The sequence below is a fragment of the Sorex fumeus genome, unplaced genomic scaffold, assembly GCF_029834395.1.
Source record: "Sorex fumeus unplaced genomic scaffold, SorFum_2.1 ptg000122l, whole genome shotgun sequence".
NCBI classification, from domain to species: Eukaryota; Metazoa; Chordata; class Mammalia; order Eulipotyphla; family Soricidae; genus Sorex; species Sorex fumeus.
Window position 1 is genome coordinate 28,584,660 of NW_026606179.1, and position 22,138 is coordinate 28,606,797.

The 22,138-nt window shown below is 46.4% G+C and overlaps 1 protein-coding gene across 5 annotated transcripts in view; it reads right to left on the minus strand.

Annotated features, from left to right (window-relative positions):
• Positions 1-22,138, minus strand: part of MYLK3 (myosin light chain kinase 3) — a 53,349-nt gene that overhangs the window by 26,380 nt on the left and 4,831 nt on the right. For 2 of the 5 annotated variants that reach the window (XM_056137064.1, XM_056137065.1), the window contains exons 2-4: positions 6,861-6,951; positions 5,379-5,778; positions 741-1,186 (exon numbers count right to left, since the gene is read on the minus strand). In XM_056137064.1, the coding sequence (XP_055993039.1) occupies positions 741-1,186; positions 5,379-5,778; positions 6,861-6,951 (937 nt within the window). Of the gene's footprint in view, positions 1-740; positions 1,187-5,378; positions 5,779-6,860; positions 6,952-11,531; positions 12,205-19,370; positions 19,505-22,138 lie in introns of those variants that run through there. The other 3 variants (XM_056137063.1, XM_056137062.1, XM_056137061.1) reach the window with 3 other exon arrangements.

Sequence of the window (22,138 nt, forward strand, 5' to 3'; positions counted from 1 at the left end):
GAGCAACTGTGAATCACAGATGTAGCAAGGCAACACAGATAACAAGATGACCTGCAGAATATCTAGCCTTTCCTCAGAAATTCTGGGGCAGGCAAGAGTTCAAAGATGGCCTTCCTGCAGTCACACAGAATGAGTGCTCTGACCAAGGAGGGGATGACCCTAATGACTTAGAGGGGAAGGCATTTTGTCATAGGAATACAAAGACTTCTCCCACACCATATGGGCAGAAAGCAGGTAGCAGTCTTACCACCTTAAAAAGAAAATTTACAACCTGGATTTGATTTTTTAAAAAAAAATTGGCTTTGGGACACACCCAAGAATGCTCAAGGGTTATTCCTGGCTCTGTGTTCAAGAGTGACCACAGGTAGTGCTCAGAGGACCATATGTGGTGCTGAGATCGAACCAGAGTTGATTGCAGGCAAAACAAACATCTTATTCCCTGTACTATCTTTCCAACTCCAATAGATTTCCTTTTTCATAGGAACTTTCCTCTGCCAATCCAGAGTGCTATGATGATGACAAGCTCAGACCGACAGGTAACTCTGAGACACTGACCCAAGTGAGCTTCCATCCTTCTTGACATCTATAACCAACACAACTTCCACCTCTACATCTCTGTGCTTGTCACCAGTCCCTGGATGTACCACCATACTCTTCCCCAGGACCCCCAGTTAAGCCCTTCTGGGAGTCGACCCTCCAAACCCGCTCACTTCCGCTAATGCAGCAATGACTCCACTTACCCAGAACCACAGCTTCTGCGCTCAGGGACTTCATCCTTCCTTCTTCCCCACTGCCAACGCTCCTGGCTGCACTGTCCTTTCCGGGCTCCAGGTTTCCTGCTGCTGGGCCTTTGTCTGGTCCTAGGACTCCAGCATCGTCGCTCTTGTCCCCCCTGGTCTCACTTGGTTCCATGGTGGATCCAGCCCCGGGGCCCTGTGTCTCCTCGGCATTTGCTTCCTCATCACTGCCGGCCTTTTGCAGCAGGGACAACTTGCTGTCTTCTTTTGAGATCTGATTTCCTAACTCAGTTCCAGGGACCTGGGAGCAGTCCCTGGGTCCCTGTGGGTCCTGCTCACCTGGATAGGCAGCAGCTGGAGCCTCTTCAGGTGGTGTGGCTCTGAGATCGTCCCCTCGTGTCACAAGCAGCTCCCCTGGTATATCCGTCTCCTGCACATGGATGGAGATCCTGGGGTAGAGACAATATATCCCCGAGGGTTAAAACAAGGACTCAGGAGTCAGAACAAAAATTGGGGTTAAAGCCCACTGCTGCCCTTCATTGATCATGGTCTCCTGGACTCATTTTTCTCAGCTGTACAAAAAGGTCCCAATGGAACATTATATAACTGAAACCCAATCTTGAGCAACTTTGTAACTTTGAAACTGTGATTCAATTAAAAAAAATTTAAACTTTTAGGTCATACCCAGCGATGCTCGGGTGTTTCTCCTGGCTCTGCGCTCAGAAATTATTCCTGGTGGTGCTCAAGGGACATATGGGATGCCGGGGACCAAACCTGGGTTGGAAGCATGCCAGGCAAAGGCCCTACCTACTGTTTTAGCTCTGGCCCCAATAAAAAAATTTTTTTTAAAGATTAACCTATTACGTGACACTTCATAAGACACACCTTACTCAAACTCCAAGAGTACTGCCCCACATTTGATGGAATTCAAAGTAGGAGACAACCAACTTTAGAGGGAAATACTATATTATTTCAGTTCTGCTTTGGGGCAGGGATTGGGGTTTGGGATGGAAACACCCAACATATGGTGGTGGGAAGGTGTACTGGTGTGGGATTGGTGTTTGAATATTAAATGTAATCAAATATTGAGAACTTTTTAAAGTAAAAAAAAACTTAAATAATAAAAAAATTAAAAATAAAGATTAACCTATTATACCATATTACCTCAAGTAATAGTGAAGGCAAAAATTTTAAAATAAGATAATAAATAATCTAAAAGGCCCTTAAGATTGTGCTTGGAACCAACAGAGTCCAAGCCCAGTTTCTCTGGATCTCTGCTTAGTCAGGACCTCAGCAGAGAGAAGAGCTTCTGTGACAGATAGTGCCATCAGCTCTCACGATTCCACTGGAGAGAGTCCATAGAAGATTTGGTGGACAGAGGAGGGACTTTATTCCAAAGGCCCCTTGGACATCTACTTCTGTGCCAGGAGGATGGGGGAATGGAGAATGAATGCTTCGGCTCTTCCAAACTTTTTCTGGGGTTAGGGATGCTGATCTTGGAAGCTAATTCCTCCCCAGTCCCAGACTTTCCATTTTTGGTTTTGTTTTTTTTTTCTTTTTGGGTCACACCCGGCAATGCACAGGGGTTGCTTCTGGCTTTGCACTCACGAATTACTCCTGGCGGTGCTCAGAGGACCATATGGGATGCTGGGAATCGAACCTGGGTCAGTCGCATGCAAGGCAAACTCCCTACCCGTGGTACTATCACTCCAGCCCCCCGATTTTCAGAGTTTCCCTCACTCTTGACTGTTCCTTACAACTTTATGTGTTGGGGGCATTGAGGTGGGAGTGTCAGGCATGAATTGAGTTTTCAGAAGGAGCAAGGCAGCGTCCACTCTGTCACTGCTTTGCCAGGATGACACTGGTATGCTGGATAAATCAGGCATGGCTCCCTCTTTTGGCCAAGGGTTGGTAATGAACAGAGATGTGCTGGAGAAAAGCACAAAAGGAAGAGGGCTCCAAGGGTAAGGCCAAAAATGGTGCTGCCACTGTGCAAAACAGAAGCGTGGCTCCTCAAAAAAATCTAAAATAAAACTTTCATTTCATCGAGCAATCCCACTTCTCGAAATTCATCCAAAAGGACTGGAAGTCCTATGAAGAGGTATTCATACACCCAGGTTGACAGCAGCAGCACTTAGAGCAGCCGGAGGTAGAAGCAACCTAAGTGTGCACTGATGAATGAGTAGATTAAAAAACAAAAAAAACTATGATAGGAGACAAGGTTCCAAAGCCTGGAGTGCATTCAGGAGGCGCAGGTTCAATCCTTGGCACTATATGATCTCTCAAGAACTGCTGAGAGTAGCTCCCAAGCACTCTGGGGCATGACCCCAAAACAAAGTATGTATGGATGCAGATAGGTGATACAGGTGGAGATGGAGAGAGATGGAGATATAATCTATACTCACAGTGGGATATTATTTAGCTATTAAAGGGAATAAAAGTCTGACATATGCGACAATATGTTTGAGCCTTAGGATTTTTTTGCTTAAGTGAAATAAATCAGACTCAGAAAGACTCACACTGTATGGTTCTGTTTCTATGAGGTACCTCAATTATTTAAATCTCTGTCATAGAGAATGAAAGTAGAAGAGCAGTCACCATGGGCTGATCTTATCATGGGAATAGTTATGTTATTTCTTATCACAATAGGTTAAAAACTAGGGGTTCTCTGAGAACAGAGTCTGTTGAGCAGAGTTTAGGATACAGGGGAGAAGCACCATACCCTTTGAGAGACTCCCTAAAAGCAATATACTTCAGGTAGTTCTGAAGGATGCAGCGGCCTGTACACCAAGAACCCTTGAGTGGGAGGCAACAGAACTACCTCAACACTGTGCCTGAAAGTGAATTCAGTTGGATGATAAGGCAGGCACGGAAGTGTGGTGCTCAAGCCTGGCTCAGGCCTCCTCAGACAGGGGAACAAAGAGGCTGTAGGAAGCCAGTTGCTGGAAGAGTATTCTGCTAAGAAGGCCAAGTCACTGCACTGCCATTTGAGCTCACACATAAGGACCTGCAGGCATGATCATCAGTCCCAGGCCAGTGCCCCCTGAAGGCCTTCTGCTCCTGACCAGCATGCAACACAGCCACTGCCAAAGACTCCTCTGTGACAGTGTTCTGTCCCACCACATCTAACTGGGCTTCAAGACAGTTAATTTGCACAGACGGCGATGCTGGAGTCACCTCCCTCCCTCACATATCATCATCTGCCAGCTGAAATCACCCCAGGGGTGATTGCCCCAACTTCTGAGCTCTGTGGCTGTACCTAAAATCTAGCTCAAGGCTGAAACAAGATAGAAAGCATTCCACCTTATGCAGAATCTTTTTGAAGCCCCTAACAAAGTTCATGGAAAGTTCACCCCCTCCCCAGATTCCACATTTAGCGCCTTGGCTGGAATTCAGGGATCCTAGCCAGAAATCCCGCCCTCTGGCTGATTAGGTCTCCTGGGGACGCCCATTTCCTTCAAAACAAAGACAGGCAGAAAATGTGCGTTTCTCTGCCAGTGTCCAGACATACACACCAGCATGAAGCCCCCCTCCATGGTCCAAGATTTGGGGTTTAGGTTACAGGGGAGGAGTACCATACCCTTTGAGAGACTTCCTAAAAGCAGTATACTTCATGAGAAGCCCTAAAAGCAGTAGGGACCAGGATGAGCTACTTGGAATTAGGACTGACAATCAGTCCTCTGCTTTCTGTATGGTGTCTAAGAGAGAAAGGCCTAAGGCTGATTCCCAAACTAGAAGTCATAATTCTCCTTCAGGACTCTTGATCACAGTCCTCCTAAAAGCCCCTGCACTGACTCAGCCTTCACCAACTTCTAAGAACACATCCTCCTCACCAGTATTTAGGCCTAAATGAAATGTCCATCAGATAGAGCAAGATGATACAGGGATGAAGGGCAGATTCTGGAGGCCAATCACCTGAATTCAGATTCCAACTCCGTGACTCCCTGGCTGTGTGGTCCTGAAACCTGTTTCCTCATCAATAAAATAGGATGCCAACCACACTCACTTTAGGATGTTCTAAAAATAAAACGAGAGGATGTCTGTGAAACCCTTGGCCAGTACCTGGTGGGAGTGGGGGGAGTTTCAGTGAACCCCATCCTTTAGTTATTATTTATTGTTCTAAGAGATAATAGTTCTTCTTCCACTCCACATTAGAATCATCAAAGATGCTTAACAAAGAAGGGGGGGGGGCTGAAGCAATAGTAGGAAGGTCTTTTGCCTTACATGTGGCCGACCCAGATTCGATTCCCAACACCCCATATGGTCCCCCGAGCACTGCCAGGAGTGATTCTTGAGTGCAGAGCCAGGAGTAACCCCTGAGCATCGCCAGGTGTGAACCCCCCCCCAAAAAAAGAAAAGACAAAAGAAAAGAAAAGAAAAGAAAAGAAAAGAAAAGAAAAGAAAAGAAAAGAAAGGGGAAGAGCAATGCCTGAGTCTCACTGTAGACTAAATAAACTAGAATATCTGGACATTGGTAAATTTTTTAAACTCCATATAATTCTTTGGGGAAGCAAGTCAGAAGCAAGGATAAAAGCAGGCGTAGGTTTTCTCCTGTCTTTTCCTTGGGGCCAACCAGCAGAGCAAAGTGATCACTCAACCTGCTATAGGTTACAGCTCATTCTGCCCCCTTGCTGCACTTACCGTGGGCCCAGTTCTCCACTGTCAGCTGCCTTGACCATGGCTGATGACTCTGATGTCAGTCCCATGATGTTCTCTGAGGATTGAGGGTCAGGCCTGTCGGACAGTGTTCCTTGTTCTGTAGCCAGTGCAGCCTCCTGGTGAGTGGAAGACTCCTGGCCCCCGTCAGGTGCCTCAGACGATGCAGGGTCATTCCCAGGTTTCTCACTGGATGCCCCAGAAGCGTTGGCTTCCACCTCTATGGGCAGCAGCAGGTGGTCAGGGGGCAGCTGGGCTGGACCAGGAACTCCAGCCCCCTGCTCTGTGGGGCCCTCTGGCTGGGCGAGGAGGTCAAATCCCATCCCTGAAGTGACAGGGCTCAGCCTCTCCACCGTCCCCTCTGCCAGATCTACTGTCTGGCTCTCTACAAGAAAGTAGAAGAGTGAAAACACACCCCACTTGGGAGGGATCATTCCAAAGAGGTGAGGAGTGGAGCCATTCAGTGCATCAGTGCAGCAAACACTAAATGACCATCAGGAGGAGAAGGCCTGGGTCCCACCAGGCAAGCTGCACAGACATGGCAAAGGAGGCAGGATGCTTCTGAGATGCGGGATGCTGTCAGAATCAGTGACATAGACCTGAGTGGATGGTAGGCGTCTGCTTATCTGAGGTGTGTGTGTGTGTGTGTGTGTGTGTGTGTGTGTGTGTGTGTGTGTGTGTACAATTTACAGACTTTTAAAAGATATGAACCTTGAGACAGAAAATACAATATTCCATAGAAACATATGGGAAGGGAAAATAAAAGAGGATGCTAGAAAGTGTATTTCCGGGGCCAGAGTGATAGTTCAGTGGGGAGGGCATTTACCTTACACACAGAGGACTCAACTTCAATCCCCCAAGCACTGCCAGGAGTCTTTCCTGAGTGCAGAGACAAGAGTACCCTTTACCCCTTGAGAATCGCTAGGCATAACCCAAAAGGGCAAAGGTAAAAGGTAAAGGTAAAGGCCCTCCCGTTGATCATCGATTTGCTCGAGCGGGCCCAGTAACGTCTCCATTAGAGACTTTGTTGTTACTGTGTATCCTTTACCCCTTGAGAATCGCTAGGCATAACCCAAAAGGGCAAAAAAATAAAAATGAAAAAGAAAGTATATCTTGTTCTGTTAATATGACTGAAACCACATAAAAAGTATGCAAAAATATTTTTAAATAAACTTTAAAATTTATTTTTAAAATACACAGCAAAGTGAATTCAATTTAGCTAAGCAATAAGTTGGAAGCATCGCCTACAGACACAAGAATCATTCCAAGTAAATTGAGACATATCAAATGACAGTTCAAATCTTCATGTATATACTAGATCCATGTATAGAAAGAACAATACAAACCAGGAAGAGTACAGCTTCAATAGTTTTCTAGTAATCACATTTTTGTTGTTGGTGGTGGTATTTACATTCTTGAGCTGTTAAGTGTGAGTTGTGAGATAAAGTAAATAAGCTTCCAACTCACCTTCCCAAGGTTCCCTGATCTCAGCTTGCACACCTCTATTGCTCAGCACATGCGTGGGTTTTGCTCCTTTCTCTTCCACTCTCTCTTTATTCTGAAACAGAAGGTTCCCCCAAATGATTAGTGTCATCTACATCATTCTTCAGGCACAAATATTTGTTGAGCACCGACCATGTGCTTGAACTGAAAATACTTACTTTACTCCACCAGGTCTCACAGTGGCATTAAAGGGTAAATACTATTGGTGTCATTTTAGAAATAAGAAAACTAAAATTTTCTCTAAGTCACCAAGCACTTTTTAAAGTGTTGCCACTGTATTGTTGGTGGGACTACACCCAGCTCTGAGAGGGGCATCAATGGAGATAGGACTTTTAAAACACTTAGACCTTGGGACCAGAGTGATCGTACAGCGAGTAAGGCTCTTGTCTTGAACACAGTCAGCCCAAGTTTGATCCCTGGCATTTCATATGATCCCCTGAGCCCACCAAGAGTGATCTGTGTGTGGCCCAAGAAACAACAACAACAACAAAATTAAACAAGAGGTGAAACTTAGATACAATCTTCAAAGGTCAAGTTCAGAGTGATCACTCCTGGCTTCTAGTGTGTTGATTTGGGTTGCATTCTGAAGTTAAACAAACCCATGATTGGGGAATAGCAGCTACAAACAATTTACTGTGTCTCCCTGGGGGTCTGGTGCTGGATCCCAAAGTACAGCCTTCACGGTGCTACCATGCAGACAGGAGTATTGTCTCTCAAAACTCCTACTAAACTGGACTTGCTGGGTTTAAAGTGTCTGGCCAGGGGCTGGAGTGATAGTATAGTGGGTAGGGCATTTGCCTTGCACGCGGTTGACCCGGGTTTGGTCCCTGCATCCCATGTGGTCTCCCAGCACTGCCAGGAGTGATTTCTGAGTGCCTGAGTGCAAAGCCAGGAATAACCGGAGCATCACCAGGTGTGATCCAAAAAGCAAAAAAATAATTAAATAAATAAATAAAATAAAATAAAAGCATAAGGTGTCTAAGGTAAAGGTAAAGGCCCTCCCGTTGATCGTCGATTTGCTCGAGCGGGCCCAGTAACGTCTCCATTGGAGACTTTGTTGTTACTGTGTCTGGCATATCGAATACTCTCGGTAGCTTGCCGGGCTCTCCGAGAGGGGCGGAGGAATCGAACTCGGGTCGGCCATGTTGGCCGCGTGTAAGGCTGGAGCGATAGCACAGCGGGTAGGGCGTTCGCCTTACACGCGGCCAACATGGCCGACCCGAGTTCGATTCCTCCGCCCCTCTCGGAGAGCCCGGCAAGCTACCGAGAGTATTCGATATGCCAGACACAGTAACAACAAAGTCTCCAATGGAGACGTTACTGGGCCCGCTCAAGCAAATCGACGATCAACGGGAGGGCCTTTTTTTAAGGTGTCTAACCATTGTTCTCCTTCCCACCTCACCCTTACCCACAACACACATACACACACAATGTTAGCACTTGGCCAAGATACTTGGTTCATGAAGTGGGGAGAATAGTATTATCTGCCTTGCCACTCATGGGAGGATTGGGGGAGTAGCTCTGGTGATTGATTAGTCCTGCCTGGGTCGGTGTCAGTGTCCCAGAGTCAACTGTCACAGTGTGGTCCAGAGAAGCTCTCAGCAGCTATTCCTTAGCTTCAAGGTCAACAACAGAGCAGAGGCTCAGATCACTTCCTCTAGGTGCAATCAGAGTCCCTAAGTGCAAATATTTTTAGATGGTCTGAACTCTCTGGGTCCCCCTGGTGCTTCTGGGGGACGGTTCAGCCTTTGACTGAGGTCCTTCCCCTGTGACTCCTCTTGGCACTTGTTGCAGCAGCAAATTCTTCTCACAGCTATGACATGGTTTGAACTGTTAGGCCCAAAGCACTCTCCACTGCATTGGTCAAGATGGCTTTTCTTGCCTTGACCACAGAGACTCCTAATTTGGGAACCAAGCCACCAAAAGGAACTTGCACAACAATTTTCAAATCTTTAATTTGTCATCAACTTTTTTTTTTTTTTGCTTTTTGGGTCACACCTGGCGTTGCACAGGGGTTACTCCTGGCTCTGCACTGAGGAGTTACTCCTGGCGGTGCTCAGGGGACCATATGGGATGCTGGGAATCGAACCTGGGTCAGCAAGGCAAACGCCCTACCTGCTGTGCTATCTCTCCAGCTGAGACCAAACTCGAGCCAGCGGTAAGCAAGGCAAGTGCCCTACCTGTTGTACCATCACTCTGGCTCAGTAAAATGCTTTTCTGTTTTGATATTTTTATTGTGGTGATGCATACATTTGTTGAACAGTATACTTAAAATGCACACATTGTATATCGTTTCGCGCATGTACTTTACTCGTAAATTTGATTAAGAAAAGGTTCTAGTTTCTTAGCTTTTCCTTTTTGCTTCTTTGCTAGGGCCTCCTAAGCACTCCTCAGGGGCCAGGGGCCCAGTCCAGGCAATACAGTTCAATGCGAGGTGCTTGGGGACTACCAGGGCCATTCCCGGTGGTCTTCAGAAGACTTCACTGGGGAGCTATGTGGTGCTGTGGTCCCACTGCCGAGCCATCTCCCCTGCCTCTCAGCTTTCTTGAAAAGAAGAATCTAAAGATCTGGTATTTGCAGGCATAGAGCAGGGGGAAATGGCTGGAGCATTTCTCTGATCTGGCCTTGCCTCTCTCAGATGTCTCCCAGTTCTATCCCCTGCATCCCATATGGTTCCCTGAGTACTGTCAGGAGTAATTCCTGAGTGTGCTCATAGCCCACTTAATCACTGCAAACCTCCCCCAAATGACCAAAGCAGATAGAGAGAAAACCAGTAGATCCCCCTCTTGAGGCTGCCACCTCTTCCCATTTCACATAAGTCATCTGCAACAACTGAGTAAGAGGCTTTGTTGGCTAAAATGAGGACAACAAACATTTTCATATATTATTGGGGAATATTCGAGCATCACTTTGGCATTATCCACAGAAATTTATCATTTTGGCTTAATATTTTCATATCTTGAATTGTATAGTACAAATAGATTTATTTTATAGATATACAATGAATAATTATTAATAATTACTTATGTATATATAAAGGCATTTCTAGGGCCAGAGAAATAATACAGCATGTTTTGCCTTGCACGCAGCTGACCCAAGTTCTATCCCCAGCATCCCATATGGTTCCCTGAGTACTGTCAGGAGTAATTCCTGAGTGCAGAGTCAGGAGTAACCCCTGAGTAACACCAGATGTGACCCAAAAAGCCAAAAAGAAAGAAAGGAAAGAAAAAAATGGAGGAAGGAAAAAAGAAAAAAAGCAAGCAAGCAAGCAAGCATTGCTATGGCACTGATTGACAAATTAGGACACATCCCCAAATGGATCACTCTGCAACTTAAGGAAAGAAGACCAGGGAAGCATCCTAGGCTACATGAAACAATATCCAGAGTGAATAATATTTGAGTTAAAACAATAGATAGATACTTATATATATGGATAGATACATAGATAAAGATGTTACAGTGAAGGGAGTGTATGTGAGTTTGTCAATCCACAGACAATATGTGGAAGATGTTACAGCAAACTTGCAGCTATGATTTATTGCAGAGAAGCGTTCAGGAGTTGGAGTAGGAAAGAGGCATTGTGTTTCTCATACCACTTGGATGTGTTTTACCATTGGCATATTCAAAATTAATTTTTGCTTTTTAAAGCTGAGGTGGCAAGAGCAAAAGCTTAGATCTCCACCGCAGGCCAAACTCCAGAAGAGGCACAGAAAATAAGAAGTGATGGTGGCGTACTCAGAGAAGCTATGGGGCTTCAGGGTAAGGGGTCAGTAGGGTGACCGCAAAGAACAGAGCCCTAAGATGAGCCTGAGAGCCCCAGGGGCAAGGGGGGGCAGAGCCCAGACCCCAGAGATTCAGCTTATCTCTGGCCCAAGACTGGTGGGTGATTGCCGGGATCTGAAACGATGGCTCCAGGCCGTCTGAGTGTTGCTAAGTGGCTGATCCTTAGCTGTTCCCAAACAGAGTGTTGCTCTACACACCTCACACACAAACACCCCCACCCCAGCCAAGGTTCCATTAGCCCCCAAGTGTGATTATGCAATCCTTGGGAACAGTCACTCCCAGAAATGCCACACTCCACCCCCAGGCTCCGGCTCCACCTGGCCTCTGTCCCCTGTGGGTCTCTGTCAACACTCCTCTCCCCACCGGCAGCTGTACACTCTGCCCACTCTGGGGCCAAGGACTAGGTTGGCGACAGGAAGGGTTTGGGTTTCTGAATGGGGGTTGTCAAGACAAACGAACACTCCCCATCCGTCTCCCATCCGGAAGAAGCTGCCCAGAGAAGAGAAGTCACTGGGGAGGAACGGAACCCCTCAGTCCCTTCCTTGACAATGGCCATCCGTCCCCACCTCCAGGGGCCTCACCCAAAGACCCACAGTCCTCCCCAGGGAACTGCCCTCTCCCTTCCCCAAGGGGGGTAGACAATTGTTCCATCTGGGAAATCCACCTTTGCAGTTCCCTCTCCCCTTCGACAGATCAACAGATCCTTAACAGATGACATAGTAGGCACAAGAAGGATGGCAGTTCCCCCCTGCTCTCCTAAGACTAGCTGCCTGGTCAGCCTTCCCACCAAAACCCGTGAATCTCCCTTCTAGCCAAGAAGGGCACCAGGGAGGGAAGCAAGAACCAACCAACCTCTGCAGGGTCACCAGCCGGGCTGCCTTCCCTCCAGGGGCCACTTCCTTGCAGGATGAGATCCACCACCTTTGAGTTCTGGAACACAGCCCCCACCAAAGCAACAGCCTTGTCCATGGCCACCACCATCCTGACGAGGGCTTCGAGAGTGGCCCCATGCTGGGCGGCCTCCTGCCGCACAGCCCTCACCAGCTCTAGGACCTCTGGCCACCCGACCTGGGGAGCAGCTGCAGATGGGGGGTCACTTCCCACTGGACTCAGACCGCGGGAGGCCTCCAGCCGGTGCAGGCCTTGCTCCAGGTGGCCCATACCCTGATAGACGCACTGCAGCTTCTCCGTGACGTCTTCTTGGAAGTGCAAGAGCTTGTCAACCTTCTCATTCAGCAGGTTCAGCTTTTTGTCCATGGTGGTTAAGCAGGCTTTGCCCATGGCTGGCAGGCCTCGGGGCCCCACACCTTCCTTGGGGGCTCCTGACATCTCAGTGCACGCTTAAGAAAGGTGAGAAGATGCAAGAGCTGACAGCGCCTGTTTTTCACTTTGGTGGTGGAGACTAGATGTTCATTGTTCTCAGGGCAGCTAATGGCCTCACCCTGCAGTGCCAATTCACACAGATGGCCGTGTTGTTCAGGGAGCCCAGAGCAACAAGCTTTCTGAGCCTTTGCCTTTGCTTATCTCCCACTCTGTCCTGGGCCATGAGTGACAGGCCGGGTTTGGCGAGGCCCTTCTCCTTGGGGCCCCTTTGACATCATAGCAGCATTTAACATTCCTCTCTGAGAGGCTGCTGATGGGCAAGTATTTTAAGAATCTTCCGAGGATAGGCAGTAGCTGAAACTAAAGGTTAAAAGAAAAGAAGTCCTGTAGGTAATGTGCCTAAAAGCTGTCATCTACAAGGAGGTCTCGGATGGGAATTCTAGGGACAAGAAGCCCAAAGCAGGTTAGCCCTAGTGGTATCCCACAGGCCATCTAGTTGACAAGAAAACAAAAATAAAAACAAAGGGGCTGGCAAGATTGCTGCAAAGGCAGGAGCAAATGCTTTGCAGGCAGCTAGCCTGCGTTTGATCTCCTAGTGCTTTGTAGTCCCCAGGGCACCACTGGGAGTGACCCCCTAAAATTTAGATGGGAGTAGTCCCTGACTAACATCAGGTATGGTGCCAAAACAAAAAAATAAAAATAAGAAGGGGCCAGAGATATGGCCCCAACCCCAAATAATAAATAAGAGGCCAGAAAGACAACAGAGAGTAAGAACGCTTGCCTTGCATCCAGTTCACCTGGGTTCAATCCCCAGTATACTGTATGGTCCCCTGACCCCTCCAGGAGTGATTCCTGAGTGCAGAGCCAAGAATAAGCCCTCTGCATGGCCAAATGTGGCCCCCAAATGAAAATAAATAAGTGTGAGGGCCACGAATGTGGTTCATGTGATAGAGCATTTGCATTCCCTGTATGAGACCCTGGTCATGCCTAGCATCATGCAGATCCCACTGGATACAGGTCCTGGACCCAAACACCATCACCACCACCACCACCACAATGAAAACTTTAACCAGAAAATTGCGAGGATGTGGTGAATTTTTGTTTTGTTTTGTTTTTGTTTGGGGACCACACCCAGCAATGCTCAGACGTAACTCCTGGCTCTGAACTCAGAGTCACTCCTGGTGGACTTGGGCGACCATGTAGGATGCCAGGGATCAAACCTGAGTTGGCTGCGTGCAAGGCAAGCACCTTACCTGTTTTACAATCTCTCTGGCCCCCGATGTGGTGACTTTTGCCACAATGCACACTTTGAAATTTTTGTATATTAAAATAAATAAATAAATGGTCTTCCTACTTTGCTGATGTCCTAGACATGTTTGTGCTGCCTGTCCCTCTTCTCACAGGGCTGCAGTCACTTGCACATAAAAATAGAAGTGAGGGACAACAGCTTAGTCCTCTTATCTCGTGCCATCCACAGGCTGGTTCCTCAGAGAGTCCTCTGGGAAAGAGCAGTGAGAGCTCTCCTGCCCCCCACCCCCGCCCCCCGTAATGACTCTGCAAGTACTGGGCACCTAGGTTTGGTTTTTTTGTTTTGTTTTGTTGTTTTTTGGGTCACACCCGGCGATGCTCAGGGGTTACTCCTTGCTCTGCACTCAAGAATCACTCCTGGCGGTGCTCAAGGGACCATATGAGATGCTGGGAATCGAACCCGGGTCGGCTGCATGCAAGGCAAACACCATACCCCTTGTGCTATCGCTCCAGTCCTGCACCCAGTTTCTAAAGCTAATCAGATGCACTAGGAACAAGGCTTTCCTGTAGCTAAACACTTCAACTTCAGAACCTGTGGTTCAATCATGAATAACTTGGTAACTGTATCTCACTGTAACTCAATTTTAAAAATAAATAATACATTCTTTAAAAAGAAACCCATGGCTCTAATTAATTTTTTTTTACATAACCATCAATAAATATATCAGTTAAAAAAGAAAAGCTCCAGCTGCCACTGAGATGTGACACAAGAAGATGCCCAGAGGTCCAGAGACTCAAAACCCCAGGGAGCCACTGACTGACACTTTCCATACAGGCCTTCAGCAGTGGGGTTAGGGGAACCAAGGCCCTAAGGGAATCTATTCTATATCACTCTACAAAGCACAGCCTCTTTTTTCTTCCCCTCTCATTTGAACTCCTTGTTTGTTTTAAAATTTTATTTTATTTTTAAAAAGTTGTCCATGATATTTATTACATTCACTATTCCAACACCAATCCCATCGCCATTACAACTTCCCGCCACTCTTATTTCCAATTTTACCACCACCACCCAAGTCTGCCCTAGTAGCAGGTCCTACATGATTTATTTTGTATTGCTTTTTATGATTAATTCACTAAAAATGACCAAAAAAGATTTCTTTAGAAGAAAGTGTGTGAAGATTGTTATATCTCACCCTGGAGCCATTAATCCCTTGTGTAAGAGATTTTTAATACATTGTTACAGTTTAAGCCTTGTGTACTAATATTTTCTTAATCAAGATTGGTTGTCTTCTACTTTACATCCCATCCAATGCGGTGTGCTACTCCTGGTATATGAGTGGTGTAGGGTAAGAGATGTCGCTCCAGGAATTCTAAAATTTTGATTGGGGTGATATGGGTGGAGTTAACTTTTTAACTGGCTGGTGACTTTGGAGTTCAGAAGCATCTCTGCAGTTTGCTGATCTCTTTCAAGATTTATTTATGAGTCTCTGGATCATGCCCGGTTAATGAGCTTATATGGCACCAGAGGGGCTGGAACGATAGCACAGCAGTAGGGCGTTTGCCTTGCACAGCCAACATAGCAGACCTGAGTTTGATTCCTCCGCCCCTCTCGGAGAGCTCGGCAAGCTACTGAGAGTATCTCGCCCGCATGGCAGAGCCTGGCAAGCTACCCGTGATGTATTCGATATGCCAAACACAGCAACAACAAAGTCTCCAATGAAGACGTTACTGGGCCCGCTCTAGCAAATCAATGAACAACGGGAGGACAGTGACAATGACAGATGGCACCAGAGGCAGTTTGTAGGCTAGGCTCCTGGAAGATCAGGGGGGTGGGGGGAAGGTCACCCATTCCCAACTCCGTGAGCACCTGGAGATTTCAGTCACAAAACCCCCATACCTGAGTTTTTCAACAGATTCATTCCTGGATGAGGCTTGTCTGTGCCAGTGAAGTTTGGTCACAAAGCATAGCCTCTCGAGGACAATTTAGCTAAAGTCACGTGGGAGGGAGGTATGAGACTCCCCCTAAAGTCCCCACTTCTAAATTAAAGCAATTACAAAACTAAACTTTGACCTGGAGATTTAATATCTATGAGCAACTTTTCATTGTTTTGCTATCTGAAGATGACCTGTACACACAGAATGCTTGCCATGCAAGTGCTGTACTGGGTAGAACTCTCTTGCTACCCTCCCTCCTCTCCAGGAAGAGCTGCATATAGAGATCCATGTCCCTTTCCACAAGCACAGTGCTGGGTGTCATTGGCCAAATGACCAACAGCATTCTCAGAAGAGCACTGGTCTACTCTATGCACTGTGAATTAAAATAAGCACACCAGTAACCACAACAGGCTGGTGACCAAACAATTGGATCAGAGGGGTAAGTTCAGGAGGATCCTGCAGGAAGTAGGAGGTCGGACTGACCTTCAGAAGATTTGCAGAGCAGGAGGGAGAAGTAGGGTTTACCAAGGAAAAAAAAATAAGAAAAAAGGAAGGCTAGGACAAAAAAGACCCTCACAATTTCCAGAAGCAACTCTGGAAGAAAGTTCTGAATATGTTAACAGAAGTCCTTGAGATTTCCTTGATGAAAAGCAGTCATCAAGTGAACTGATGTTAGAATCCTTTTCATTTCTTTCTTTCTTTTTTTTTTTTTGCTTTTTTTTGGGGGTCACATCCAGCATTGCACAGGGGTTACTCCTGGCTCATGCGCTCAGGAATTATTCCTGGCGGTGCTCGAGAGGCTATATGGGATGCTGGGAATAGAACCCGGGTCGGCTGCATGCAAGGCAAATGCCCTACCCACTGTGCTATGGCTCCAGCCCCTCCTTTTCATTTCTTAGCCTACAAGAAAAATTAGTATATGTGTACCTAAGGTCTTCAGAGCTTATGGGTGACTGCTCCCCAACTATCACTGATAAACAGTGAACAAGAGCCACGGTGATTCTTTGAGTGCGGACAGCACCTGCCCAGAACATAGGGGAGATAGTCCGCTCCCCAAGTCAGCAGAATGCAGACCAGGAAAAAAAAGTGTTGAGCTGAACTGTCACAGAGCAGCAAATCCATTGACACCTCATCGCTCATCTATCCCACAGGGCTATTTCCAGAAAAACACAAGTAGATCTCGCCTATTGGTGGGGTGGGGTCAGCATGTTCTGAACCCCAAGACCTGGCCTTTCTGATGGGAGGTTCTGCAGCATCTCATTTGAAACTGTTACAACGATCCTGCCTTGAGTTGAAATATTGAAAAGAAACATGTTTCTTTCCCCTCCAGAGCAGGGATGAAAATAATAAAGGAAAAACAAGAACAAAAAACCACACCTCACCACCCCCGCCCAGTAACTAAAACGAAACAGGGGCCATGGGTGAACAAGTGCAATCAATGATTTCTTGGAACTTGGAAAGCTACCAGAAGAGAGGCAGCTAAAGAAATAAAAAATGAGAAAACTGAAGACTTAACAGGCAGAAAAGATGACAAGCATAGAGATTAAGATCCAGAGAGGGTTTGTTCCCTGAGGCCCTACATAGAGTGAAAGAGGAGCAGAAAGACCAAGTAGAGAAAAGGTCCATTCCAAAATAGGCTCTTCCCTCCTCTGCACAGCGGGAAATGCCTGAAGAGGCCCTGCCCTCTTTGGAGATTAGAGTTCTATTTCTGGAGAAACTCAAAGACCCTAAACAATATTTTTATATGCTGCTTTGAGGTTTCCATTTGATCACCTTCAGAAAAACCAAGCAATCAACAGGCCTTAACTATATATCCTATTTTTTTTCCTTATTCTATACTATACCCACTTTTTTTAATAAAAAAAAAACATAAAAGATCATTAGTCAAATAAGTCCCCCAAGACAAAAAAGGAATCCAAACACAAACAAAAAAATAAAACTGCAGATAAAACAAAATGGAAAACAGAAAAAAACTTCAGAAAATATCTCTTTAAAGCCACAGAAAACACTGACAGTTCATTCATTGAAAATGAAAGCATATATGTGAAAAAAGAATAAACAGGGACTAAAGCGATAGCACAGTGGGTAGGACTTTTGCTTTGCACACAAGCCAACTAGGGTTTGATCCCTAGCATCCCATGTGATTACTGAGTGCAGAGCCAAAAGTAACCACTGAGCACCAGGAATGACCCAAAAAACAAAAAATTAAACAAAATAATATCCATGAAAAAGTAGAACTAAAATATATAGGCATGTATTGAGGAGAGAAATGATAAGAAAGTCAGACCATATGGGGATTTGGAGAGATAGTACAGCAGATAAGTTTTTTGCCTTGCACGTGGCCGACCTGGGTTCAATTCCTGGTACCCCATAGGGTCCCCGAAACTCTGCAAGGAGTGATGCATGAGTGCAGAGCCAGAAGTAATAAGCCCTGAGCACCACTTGATGTGATGCCAAAACAAAAACCGAAACTCCCCCCCCCCAAAAAAAATCAGTGGCTCCAGCTGGTCCTATATCTAACTAATTAATGTTTCAGGAGAAATGAAAGAGAGAAAAAAAATTTAAAAAAATACTATTTTTGAGACCTGAAAATAAATGCAAAAACTTGCATTTGTCCTTATGCAATTTTAGAAAACAACAACACAAGATTACAAAATATACCCTGAAATTTATAAAAAAAAATTTTAAAAAATACTATTTTTGAGACCTGAAAATAAATGCAAAAACTTGCATTTGTCCTTATGCAATTTTAGAAAACAACAACACAAGATTACAAAATATGCCCTGAAATTTATAGGACTGGAGCAATAGCACCGCAGGTAAGGCGATTGCCTTGCACACGGCTGACCCAGTCGGCCCAGGTTCGATTCCTCCGCCCCTCTCGGAGAGCTCCGCAAGCTACCGAGAGTATCTCGCCCACATGGCAAAGCCTGACAAACTACCCGTGACGTATTCAATATGCCAAACACAGTAACAAGTCTCACAATGTTACTGGGCCCACTCGAGCAAATCGATGAACAATGGGAGGACGTGCTACAGTGCTACCCTGAAATTTATACCAACACTTAAGTAAACAAAAACAGTGATCTCTTTATGGTTGAGAGTGATGCCAAGAAAGCAAGGAGTGTGAGTGCTAAGGGGACAAAGATGATGCAGAGGTAATTAGAGGCAACTCCCAGAACACAGCTAAAACTCTTGGATATGTTTACCTTTTGGAGCAGACAGGGAAGAACTCTAGGGAACCCAAACTGGATGTCAGAGATTGTATTGCTAACACAGTGACTCAGCACATCACAGATAAGGAGCTTTTTCTAACAAAATGAAATGCCAGTGACAATTTCTGAGATGTCAGACTGCCTCTCTTGAGGAAAAAAAGTGCTTCTCTTCTTTACACAAAAGTGTTATTTGAGGGCCAAGGATATGCATGACTCAGAAACACAGTGTTTGCCTTACATGTATAAAAGCCCGGATCTGATTCCTGGTATTACAGAAGTGTTATTTAGGCTGGTTGTATATCTGAAATGTATCTACATTCTCTGAACACAGCTTTTCTCATCAAAATTGTCATAAAGCGCAATAACCATGAGCTTAGTATTTCTGCAGGCAAAATACCTAGCACAGCTTCTGGCCTCTGGTAGGTACACGGAAATGGTTGGGATTAGCACTGGGCACCTTATCCCTTCCCTCTCACCCCAGCCTGCCCCAGGTGCCAGCCCAATCCCAGATCAGCCTCGAGTCCCATTGCATCCTGTGAGAAGCAGATAGGAAGAGGAAGGCATGTCTCCCCATCCTGTATCAGTTCCCGTAACACCTGGTCTTGCCTGGGCCATGCAGGCAGTAAGTGAAAACTAGCTCTCCCTGAAGTGCAGAAAAACTCAGGAAAGAAAACGGGGTAAAAAAAAAAAAATCAGAGCACCTCAGAGGGCTCCACACAGACAAGTCCAGGGGCAACTGTCCACCACACCCTGCATTGATGGGAACGGACTGTGCTGATCAGTCATCAGTCAATGATCAATCAGTTGTTTGATCAATTGGGCTGTTCTTATCAACCAAAGCTTTCGGCTGACTGAATTTCCTGGTCCCAGACACCCAAGGCTTAGAAACTACTGACATCATGACTCCTTACTCCTGCAACCCTGACAGTTGTTTCTGGCTGGTCCTTCAAAGCATAAAAGCTACTCTTACCGCAGGGATCTGGGTGAAATCTGTCTCGTGCTGCTGGCCCCTGGTGCTGGTTCTGCGCAGTGCTGGAGTGGGGCACAGCGTCCCCATCTTGTGGCCACAGCAGCTGTGCCAACTCAGTGATTACTCTGCCTAAAGATGCTCAACTGCACAAGACTGAGAATGAGTAAGCTGGCCAGTGAGGCTGATTTCTCCACCACTCAGTCCCCAGCAGCGATAAGCCTGGCATTTCTGTTTATCTCTGACCCTGCCCCAGGCCCCACAGGCATCCAGAGGCTTTACTTGGTTATCTGCTCTGCTGGGCAGTATCTCTCTCTGCCCCCCCCCCCCGGGGGTGGGGGTACTTCCTGCATCACTTAGTGGAGTGTCCATTTGTGAAATAAACACCACCGACTGGAAAGAGTAGGGGTGGGAAGGTAGGGAAGGGGAGGTCCTCGGATGACTCCTGGGCAGAACCCCTGCCTTGCCTTCAGTCTACCTCCAGGACAGAAGATAGCCCTGAACAATAGCAGCATGGTTTGGAGGTCCTGCTTTACTTCAGTGAGATTGTTTATACCCTGCCAGGGAGCCTGTTTAGTTATCTCCAGGCTGGGAGGATCCAGCTCTTGCTTCGCCCAAGAAAAACTACCCAGGATGGAATCAGAGAAAGGACTGCATGCTTTGCTTAATACACTTTTCACTTTTCTGACTATAGACAGAGCTTCTACTAAGTCGTGGCAATGTTTTATTTCATCTTACTCCAACTCAATAGGAAGATTATTCCCACAGCCACACAGTCACAACGTTTTGGAGTCAAAATTACAACCCTCTGCTGGTAACTTACACCATCTCTTCTTGCAGAGATTGGAGTGACCTTAGAGACAGTGGACAACATGAAGCCCAGAGATAGGAAGGAACTTTCTGAAGATCACAAAATAATTCAATGGCAAAGATAGGACCAGATGCAAAACTACTGCCCTGAGAGTAGCCATGGATAACATAGCAGGTAGGGTGTTTGCTTTGCACGCAGCCAACCTGGGTTCAATTCCCATCATCCCATATGGTTCCCCAAGCACTGCCAGAAGGAATTCCTGAGTGCAGAGCCAGGAGTAACTCTTGTGCATAACCGGGTGTGACCCCAAAAAGCAAAGAAACAAAAAAAAAAAGTTTCTAGAACTTTTCTCATCTCAGCTGCCCCCAAAGACAGAAAATTAGCAAGCACAACCTTACCAGGATTCCTCCAGGAAGTATGCTTGGGGATAAAACCAAAATCAAGGGCAGAGAGAGAAAGGGATGTGGCAGAGCACCTGTAGGAGGTATAATTTCCATCCTCAGCACACTCCCACTCCCAGAGTGTGGTAGAGGCAGCACTGACGTTTGTGATTATTCCTGGAACCAAAACAAAATGTGCGCTCTCTGGAGAACACAATCAAGTGTCTAAGCACCAGAACCATGTGTGTGACCCCTGAACACAAGCCAAAAAAAGGAAGGCTATGGAGGGAGGGGGCATCAAGGGGTCCCTAGAAAGTGCATCAGTTGGCGGAGTACCTGCCTTGCAGGCAGGAGGCAGAGAATTTGATCCCCAATACCTTCTCAAGGGCCGAGTGTGATCCCACTACTGTTGGTGCTCCCAGGTGCACCAAAAAGTGTGATCTAGGCACACCAAAGTCAAGAGTATGCAGGCCCCTTACTTAAAAGGGTGTGCCCAGGGGCTGGAGCAATAGCACTGCGGGTAGGGCGTTTGTCTTGCACGCAGCCAACCCGGGTTCGATTCCCAGCATCCCATATTGTCCCCTGAGCACCACCAAGAGTGGTTCCTGAATGCAGAGCCAGAACTAACCCCTGAGCATCGCCAGGTGTGACCCAAAAAGGGAAAAAAAAAAAGGAGGTGTGCCCAGAAAGCACTGCAACCAACATGCACACAAACACCATCACTAAAGTGTGCGAGGCTGGCAAGTATCAGTATCAGTTGTGTACAGCTGCTGGTCACTGCGCGAACCAAAGAAAAGCTGGGAGGGGGGCAATAACCCCCAAACACATTTGCCTGATGAAGCAGAGAGGGAGATCACACCTTTGTGGGCACCCGTCTTGGCTGGGGAAGCCTGCGGACTGGCTTGCAAGCAGCTTGTGGGTTTGTGGGTTTGCTTCTGTCACTGTGCTTCGTAGTCAGCATCCCTACCATTGACTGAAGTCTGGTTTTCTTTTTTTCTCCACCTCATTACCCCTTCTTCCCTTCCCTTTTTTGTTGTGGTGAAGACCAAGGGCGACACACTTGGCTGCGCTCAACTTCTTGGTTGCAGGGCACTTTGTTGAGGTGCTGGGGATCATAACAGGATAGCCACAATGACTGCATTCAGCATGTGGGGTGATGCCAGAGCTCAGGATCATGGTCTCATGCCTCCACGGCAGGTGCTCTACCACTGAGTCCCATCCCCAGGCCCTTGCTAAGACCATTTTATTCTCTCATACCTCATCATAGTTGTTCTCTAAGCAAGGTCAGGTGGAATCAGTATGATATTACTAGAGAAGAATAAAGAAGCACCATCAGGAGCCAATTATAGACCATCAGCTACTAATTTTTTCATTCAACAATTACAAATCAACACATAATACAAAAAGACAAAAATTCTAATATTTATTTAGCACTTCTATGTAGTAGGCACTGGCTACATTATTATATAAATTACATTTTCCATGTACAACAATTCTAGGAAGATGATACAACTGTCCCAATTTTATAGATAAATAAACTGAGGACTATGAGTAATGAAGTCATTTCCCAAAGTCAGTTT